The sequence below is a fragment of the Centruroides sculpturatus genome, unplaced genomic scaffold (genome assembly GCF_000671375.1).
Source record: "Centruroides sculpturatus isolate CEXI.00-Female unplaced genomic scaffold, Cexi_2.0 scaffold1797, whole genome shotgun sequence".
Lineage (NCBI taxonomy): Eukaryota > Metazoa > Arthropoda > Arachnida > Scorpiones > Buthidae > Centruroides > Centruroides sculpturatus.
The window spans coordinates 98,972-108,896 of NW_019385987.1; the positions used below are offsets into that span (position 1 = coordinate 98,972).

Below are 9,925 nucleotides of genomic sequence, written 5' to 3' on the forward strand. Positions count from 1 at the left end.
AGCAGAACAAATAACAAACCACCCACATAAAACTTTTATGTATTAATACACAAATTCTGACACTAACATATATACTAAAATAGTTTAACACTGCTTTGGATAAAAGGCAATCAATCAACCAGTGAAGCAATTTTAAGTATAAAAACCAATACTAGAGAGATTTTTCAAATCAACAAAGGCTGAAAAACTTGATTTTGACAATGCACCAGAGCCAGATAAACATTAATGAAACAGTATAGAAGAAATCATTGAAAATTTGGAAAGAATGAGTACACCAATGGCTCATCATTTAGAAAATAAAAACAGTGAAAGTTCTACAGCAATAAATACATTTATATTCCGACGCAGCTGATATTATTGCTGAAAATACAAAGATACGGACCAACTAACTAGTACAATATGTTTATAATTGATATATTTGATAAATTTATTAGTGTTCTAGTTTAATAAGGTTATTTTATAAATAAAAGGGAAATTATGTTTGTGGCAGCATTGTATCGTGTGAGGCATTTGTAAGATTTTGTTCTGATAAGTAGTGATCTTAAATTTCATCTTTTCTCTCAACTTTTCTTCAGAAAACTTATCTTTGATTTTAAGTAAACACTTTATGATCTGTTCCATTGTATTTTATAGAAAAATTCATGAAAATATTTTATTGATTTTACCATTCAGGAAGGTGTGGATTTGTGTTCATCGTCAGGCTTTTGTCCTATTTCACATCTATGTTCCTGTTGTCAATATTTCTCAAATAATTGCTGATTTCAGCTTTCTTTCAACTTGGAAGGCCATCCCGTTTGTTTTCTCTTTCCATGCTGAACACCAAGTTTAACATAACTGGCTACAACACAATGAGGTCTCTTCAGCTGTTTTGCAACAGCTCTAGCAGAAGTTTAACATAACTGGCTACAACACAATGAGGTCTCTTCAGCTGTTTTGCAACAGCTCTAGCAGAACTTCCAGCCTGATAGTGTGCCTTGATTCAGCCACACTCAAAACGCAATTTAGGACTTATCTCTACCCATTGTTAAAATTAGTTATCATGATAATTAATGCTGTTATAAATGCAATTATGCCTCAATTTGCAATTACAAAGTGCTACTATCTCTTTATAAATATTAAATTATAGATGACAGTAAAGTTTTTTTTTTTTTTGATAAATCACTCAAAATTGCAACCGGCCTTTCATTTTTGCAACACCATTATGTTTGATATTTTGAATAAAAAATTTATATTTTCATTTTTATTTTTAATTGTAAATAGAATAAGTAATTGTTGTACATAACCATTAATTCTTGTCATTAATTTTTCGTTTAAGTGTAAAAAAAATTTATCATTCCAAAAAATTAGGGTGGCCTTATATTTTTGCAGCACACCTTATTTATCGCGTTACCTGCAAAAGAATTATTACATATTTTTACCCTTTCTTTGGAGAACATACTACACGCTGTCTTTGTAAACATCTATCTCTGCTCCTTGGATCTATGCCAAAAAGTTCTGACCTCTGAGGTGGCCAGGTATAGGCAAATCCATTCTTCTCACGGTGTAATGTCTTCAACTTCATCATATGTCTCGAACAATGTAACAATCAATTTCAATTTGAAAGAGAGTAATGTAAGATTTCCTCCTAATTTTTTGTGAATAATATGCACATTTTATATACAGATGTCCAAAAATCTAAGGTAAAGTTTCGTATATTTTTTTTACATGCATTCTAGCACTGTTTTGCTGTTGATAAATCCACGTTTGTCAGATGGTGTTTGTATTCAATATATACTTTTGGTTTCTGCTTTCATGTACTTTTTCTTGTTATGGTCATGATAAAAACATCTTTTCTGTCGTTCTACTTCATCAACATATCTTTGCCTTGATACATAACTACTGATGTCTCCCCTTTCAGTTTAGATGAAAAAATTTGTTCTAGAAGCTCCTTTGTTCTTTTCTTACTGTACCAATAACATCAGTTTTTCAGGATACTAGATAATCTAACAAATACACACTAAAATAATAACTGTCAATGCATAGACAGTATCCTTGATCAAGATAATCTTGCATTATAGAAAGCACAATAAATGACTCTTTCAAAGGATCCACATCAGTTAGATTTATAGGAATAATTTTTATTTTTGTCAGTGTGTGTTATAAAATTAAATACATAATCACTTTTTGGTTCAAAAGAAGAAAATATTTTATACCAGATTGGATCTTTGAGGAAATAAACATTTTCCACCACAACCTTCACATCCAAAACAAAAGATTTTTATTAATAAAAATATTACGTGAGGTCACATAAGCTGTTTGGAAACTGTTTCTATATAATGACGATAGCTCTTTAATTTTGTATAGCTTGTTGTTTGTATCAGTATTACTAGAAAAATGCAAAAATTTCATCAACAAAACAAATCAATCCCTCTTCATTCTCTAAAAACATTGGTGTTTGGGACAGGATTTCTAGAGAAATATGACTTATAGTTGGCTTCAATATAACTCCTCAAAAGAAAAATGACTTCCAGTAAACAAATCTCCTGTGAGGTTATATCTTTACAATCATAAAGATGACTCCTTTTTTATTTCAAAAGAAGTATTATTATCGGCAATTCATTTATTTGATTTCTCATTGCAAATAAATTTTATAATACTATCATTTAAAATACTAAACATTTTTAAAATGCCATTAGGATCACTGATTTAAATTTTAACCCCATCATTACCCATAGAATTGAATGGTTTTCTTACAGAATCACCAACTTTAGACCAATCTTTGTTCCTAAACATTACAGCTACCAGGATCTGAATCACTACTTGCATCTAAATCAGAACTGAAATTCATTTTCCATATCAGATAAACCATAAGAATCAGACAAATATCCAAGTTCCAAATCTATTTTGGATTGATTTAACTGCCATTTTGCCATGTTTTATTGGTTTTGACACACAAAGGAATGTTCAACTCACTTTGAATGAAAAATAAAAAACAAGAAATGAAATAGGACATTAGAATTTATTTCACAAGTCAGTCGAGAATTCATGCAGGACAGGAAAGCAATCAAAATTATTCTGTTCAACTGTAGAAATCCAAATTTTTAACTTCTTATCAAAATATGAAATTTTATCTCTTGTATTGATTAATTAAAATCCTCTGTTAGTTGCACAGGGTCACACTGATCCAGTCATTTTTTCTTTTCAATTTTTTTGGTACTTATTTTTCTTCCATCATGCGATTTTTTTATGATCAAAACTGCCAAAATTGTGGTGGTCCATGCAGTATTTGTTCAATCACTTCATTTCTCATGTAGGAAACATTCCTGTCTTAACAATCAGCAAAAAATGTTGATGTTTCCTTTAACCTCACCTGTGTTATTCCTGACATATATTGAGGTCGTGACCTTTGATCCACAGGTTTAAATCCAATATATCTTGTTACAATATCGATAAGTTTTTGATATTAGATGTCGTTATTCATCATAATTTTTATATGAAAACAAACTTTAATCTTTTAACAAACTCTNATATACCGATTATTTTAACTTTAATTCCATTTTCTTTATTGCCAATTATTGTCAAAATATGAATCTTTGAACAAAATTATCAATCTTAGTTATCAATTTAAACCATTACTTAAAAGGCATCAAACTACAAAGCTTTTTTTACATGTATAACATTCTTCTTATTTAGATTTTATAGACAAAATCAATCAAATATATAATTTTATTCTATAATTAAAATAAATTTTAAAAATTGTTTGCAATAATTTAGCTTTTTCAACTTGCAAAACTTTAAAATAATTTTGATCTGCAATTCAAAAATTTTGAACCTACATTTAATTGCCATCTTTCTAGATTAGCTGTCATATCACTAAATGTTTATTTTAATATAATATTAGAGTATCTACTCAAGTCATCCTTTATCTTAAAATCATCCAGGAGAAATTAAAAATAATCATCATCAATGGAACCGAAACATGGACATTTACAAGTTGCAAGCTACACAGAGGAAGAATAAATGTATTGTGTCAAGAATTACTTGTAGACATCATAAATTAAAGGAAATGAACAAGGTCAAATGTAATCAATGTATTTGACATCAGCTGGACACATTGCACAGAGGAATAATAATAGGTGGATAAGTCTAACATCAAGGTAGATATCTAGAAATGGGCAAAAAAAGAGATAGTAGTCGTCATAGATGGAAAAATAAGATATGCATCAAGCTGGTATGCAATGGAAACATAGTGCATATGACAAAAACAAATGGCAGAGTAAGAAGGCCTTTTGTTGAACGAGCAGACCAAACGCAGGCTATATAAGAATATAACATTCTTACAAATGGCTTTAATGCATTGACAAGATACCTTCAAAACCAGCAAAAACTGTATTTACATGTGGCTCAAATGGCATAATGTTGTTTAAATCATAACCAATGGTAATTGTATCTGAAAGTTTTCTAAAAATCTGTAATTTAAACTTTGTGTCATGCTTTAATTTGCTACCAATAATTTGAAAGTTATTCTTGTTCTACACAGCCTGAAGCTCTATAAACTGGCCAAAAACATTAGCTTAAGTAAACACAGTCATTGTTAGTTTTAAAGATTTGTTTTGAATATGCATTCACAACTGTTGCTACATTAATAAATATATTCATTAACTAGTTTTCTACATAATCTTTCCAAAAGTTATTTTCAAATTATAATAAAAAAGCAGTGAGAAATTTTCCAGAAATTGACTTCTTTACAACAAGAATTAAATTGATTAATAATTTACCTAAATTTCAGTTAATTGTGCATCTGATAATTTTGGACAAAGTTGTATGGCAGTAAAATAAATAATTCCGACAATTTAACTTTATCAAAAATGCAAATAAAATTTAATATTTCCATTTAAATTTAAAGTTGAAATTTGTTAATAATTTTAATTTCAAATATCTTATTATGTATGTTGTGTAAAATGTTTATTTGACTACAATGAAAACACATGCTGCACATAAAAGTACTGGAATTTACAACTTAAGGAAAATGTAACCAAATAATTTAACGTATTCTGATTTCACGGACAACATTCTACTGATAATCTTTAAATTTTAAAGTAATTTTTAATATAATTGCATATGAATTTCAAAAATTCTAACCATTGACTTACCATCAGCAAAAGGATCAATTCTCTCGGGAGATATCATGAGCTTTCGGCGCTGGGCCCGATACTCGTCTTCTCTATCTGCAATTCTTGGAACTCTGCGTTCGGCAAACGGATCATAATCCTAAAATAAAATAGTTTTGTAAAATAGAAAATTCACAAAGATTATTTTAAAATGCTCATTTAGCTTTTATGCAAAATACGTTCATAAAAAATATATCTGAATATTTTCGGCTTTAAATCCCACCACCTTCAAGATATACCCTACCATAGTAGCAAGTGTTTTAACTTAAGTTGATTAATCATCCACATCGCACCTATTGAGTTGACTTCAAACTTGTTTTATTTGTCTAAAATAAAAAGCAACTCTTTTTGTATCAAAATTTAAAAATTTTTAATGGTTCATCAATTTAAAGGTGATGTCTGCCGGTAAAAAACTTGTAGCTTTTGGAGCAAGAATCGTCAAATGGCACTAAAATAAGAATTATTGTGTTTGACAACTGTGCCAGTGCCTAACTTTACCAGACAATTACAAAAAAAAAAAAATTCCAGCAATGAGTTGCATAACTTTCTGGCTATTATGAGATCTTATTTAGAAAATAACTTTTATAAATTTTAATTACAACATAACTTAATTAAATTGTGTATGGTGCTATCTGTTATGAATTTTCTTATATGAAAGTTTTTGTAGTTTGAATTACTATAAAACAGCAAAAAGCTTACTTTTGAGGGTAGGGAAAGTTTTATAAAAAAAAAATATATATATAAATGTTAGTAATGAGTAAACTCATTATTAAGTCTAACCCTACTGGAAATACACAAGGCTTCCTTTATCTCCTCACCCCCCTTGACCTTTAACACCAAAATTTAATAGTATCAATGTCCCTCATATACAAGCCACCATGCCAAATTTCATTACTTAATCTTTACCCCACCCTGAGATATTAAGCAAAATCTTCATATCATGACAATGTTGAACAAATATGTAATTTACATTAATCCAGTGTTTCCTGAACTTTTTTTTATTCTTGGCACTATTGCTAAATCCAGATTTTCCCAAGACACCGTATGTCAAATTCTAACAAACACAATTTGTGAAATAACCAATATTTTTTACATTTAGTAAAATTACAAAAATTTTATAACATTTCATGGTGCCCCTGTGAGGAAGCAACAACACACACTTTGGTAACTGCTGCATTAATCCATTATGAGACTATGTATCCTGAAAATGGCTGAATGTAAAGCTGAAATTGTTCACTTTTCTGTGTCATAATCCTGAGAAAAATCTAACATATGTAAAAGTGGTTTTCAGAACATGGATTAGGGATAAAGTTTTCAGCTATGATAACTCATCAAAATTTAATTAATAATCTAAAATGAAGAATAAAGTGTAAGCTTAAAAATACACCACCATAATAAAACTAAACTGAGAAAACCTATTGTGTACACTGGTAGTTCTCAAATGTTTTGGCTCATGGCACACTATAAAATGTGAAAAATTCTTTCGGTGTACAGTGTGTATAGAATTTAAATAATATATATTTTTTAATTGTAAATAGTTATGTACTATAATAATTGCTACCCTGTAAGTCTAACTAGCTATTAATTAATTGTATAGTTGTAATAAATCATTGCATAAATTGGTTTCTTTTCAATTTTAAAATATACTTCCATATTTTGGCACCCTGAGAATTACTGGTGTGCACTCTAAACTGCAATCAAATATTATACCACTTATTTGTTCTTTAAACTTAAAAACAGAAATAACTACAAAAACATTTAAAGGAGTTGACTTTTTTAATGTGATAAGTTGCTTTTCGGGATCATACTGTCCCATTGTCAGATCCATGTTAAACATTTGAAACAGATGATGGGACAATGATCCTGAAAAGCACTTTAACACATTATAGTTAAATGATTTTGTGGGTTATTTCTGTTTCAAGTTTATCACAACTGATAGTTTAAAAATATTCCTACTGAAATTAAAAGTTGCAAACCGACAATAAATACTTTGGCATTCAGTGTAAGCTGCATGAATAATTAAATGTTCAGTTTTATTATCAAAGCATTTGTATTTACTTGAAATCATGAACTGTTTATTCTCAACAAAAATAAATTAGAGATATCTGAAAATTCTACATTTACATAAACTTGAAAAAACATTCATAGACTAATAATTTTATTCAGTAAACCAAATTCATTGGTTCCTGGTTGTTTCTAATAACTTTGAATATGGTGTTAAGTGTAAATGTTTTTTCTGTATATCTTTTTACTACACTAGGAAAGAAAGAGAAAAATAAACAGTTAACTAATTAATTTAAAGATTTAAAACAGTTCCAAGTAAAATATAAATAAAAGAATAAGCAAATAATTAAACTACTTAGACTTAAATTCTTAATTACATAAAAATTGTATCGAATGGTGTAATATCAAATGCAGTGAGACTGCTTTCATTTTCTACATAAAATTATATATATAAGCCCTTAATTACTTTCAAGGTTAAATAAAAATTTATAACAATGCATACATACCTTATCTGTAGTAACAAGTTCATTTAAGAAAGATGTTGGAGCTGTATAGGTAGCACGTTTGTTTTGAACGAGAGTAGTTGCTTCATAATCATCATCCTGTAAACAAAACAATAATTATATATGAAGTTTTTCCAAAATTCAACAATTAATTCTTTGTAAATACTTAAATAATTAGTTAATTAAATAAATATCAAACACTTGATTTCTCTGGCAGATAAAATGTACACACAAACATGTTTTTCATACTTACATCTGCTTCAGCTTCGTCATTGGCTGCGATAGATGTTACATAATCCTCAAATTTAGTTTTACCACTCCCATAAATATCTTCATCCATGTATGAACCTGATGAAGCAACTAAAGGAACTCCTCCATCTCCATTTTCATGTCTGGTAGCTGTTATACCAGCTTTCATTGCTTGGATTTCACGAATTTGCTCCTCAATTCCTGGAAAAAATTAATATTTTTCTATTAAGTCATCTATTCAACAAAACTAATTTACACATTTAGATCAACTTTAATTCACAAATCTTCAAAGTAATGACATTATGAGAACAAGGTGGAATCAAAACAAAATATTTTAATTTGGGAAGGTGTTAGAAATGTGAAAGGGTCGAGAAGGGATGATGTCAGAGCCATAACAATTACCCGTGCAGACTTTGCAATGTGAGGGGCCAACAACTGGAAAATGTTTTTAAATTGATAATAAAGCATGTTTAATTAATTAATTTAATTAATACTGCATGTAACCAAGTAAGTACAGTAATTCTAGATTACTATTTAAATAATCAACTGCACCAGCATCAGTATGATCGATATTTTCCTGCAGTCTGATAAAATTTTTTTTGAGGACTAAGCAGTGGTCCATGAGCCAGCAGTTAAAAAACACTAATGTAGAGCAATTCACAACATACACAAAAGACTGACCACCAACTCTCACCTTCTTTCCTAACACGACTAGAATGTCACTGTTGAGTGTCAAAGGTTACAGCAGGGAAGGTGGTAACCCAACTCAGTAAACTGAAATAACAACAGTATACAATTTTGACTGCAGTAGAACAAATAACAAACCACCCACATAAAACTTTCATGTACTAATATACAAATTCTGACACTAACATATATACTAAAATAGTTTAACACTGCTTTGGATAAAAGGCAATCAATCAACCAGTGAAGCAATTTTAAGTATAAAAACCAATACTAGAGAGATTTTTCAAATCAACAACGGCTGAAAAACTTGATTTTGACAATGCACCAGAGCCAGATAAACATTAATGAAACAGTATAGAAGAAATCATTGAAAATTTGGAAAGAGTGAGTACACCAATGGCTCATCATTTAGAAAATAAAAACAGTGAAAGTTCTACAGCAATAAATACATTTATATTCCGACGCAGTTGATATTACTGCTGAAAATACAAAGATATGGACTGACTAACTAGTATGTTTATAATTGATATATTTGATAAATTTATTAGTGTTCTAGTTTAATGAGGTTATTTTATAAATAAAAGGAAAATTATGTTTGTGGCAGCATTGTATCGTGTGAGGCATTTGTAAGATTTTGTTCCGATAAGCAGTGATCTTAAATTTCATCTTTTCTCTCAACTTTTCTTCAGAAAACTTATCTTTGATTTTAAGTAAACACTTTATGATCTGTTCCATTGTATTTTATAGAAAAATTCATGAAAATATTTTATTGATTTTACCATTCAGGAAGGTGTGGATTTGTGTTCATCATCAGGCTTTTGTCCTATTTCACATCTATGTTCCTGTTGTCAATATTTCTCAAATAATTGCTGATTTCAGCTTTCTTTCAACTTGGAAGGCCATCCCGTTTGTTTTCTCTTTCCATGCTGAACACCAAGTTTAACATAACTGGCTACAACACAATGAGGTCTCTTCAGCTGTTTTGCAACAGCTCTAGCAGAAGTTTAACATAACTGGCTACAACACAATGAGGTCTCTTCAGCTGTTTTGCAACAGCTCTAGCAGAACTTCCAGCCTGATAGTGTGCCTTGATTCAGCCACACTCAAAACGCAATTTAGGACTTATCTCTACCCATTGTTAAAATTAGTTATCATGATAATTAATGCTGTTATAAATGCAATTATGCCTCAATTTGCAATTACAAAGTGCTACTATCTCTTTATAAATATTAAATTATAGATGACAGTAAAGTTTTTTTTTTTTTTATAAATCACTCAAAATTGCAACTGGCCTTTCATTTTTGCAACACCATTATGTTTGATATTTTGAAT

At 29.4% G+C, this 9,925-nt stretch overlaps 1 protein-coding gene across 1 annotated transcript in view; it reads right to left on the reverse strand.

The window, feature by feature from the left end:
- Positions 1–4,904: 4,904 nt before the first annotated feature.
- Positions 4,905–9,925, reverse strand: part of LOC111612959 (splicing factor 3B subunit 1-like) — a 15,698-nt gene continuing 10,677 nt past the window's right edge. The window contains exons 2-4 of the mRNA XM_023354251.1: positions 7,911–8,107; positions 7,661–7,756; positions 4,905–5,250 (exon numbers count right to left, since the gene is read on the reverse strand). Of these exons, the coding sequence (XP_023210019.1) occupies positions 5,086–5,250; positions 7,661–7,756; positions 7,911–8,107 (458 nt within the window). The 3' untranslated portion in view covers positions 4,905–5,085. The remainder of the gene's footprint in view (positions 5,251–7,660; positions 7,757–7,910; positions 8,108–9,925) is intronic.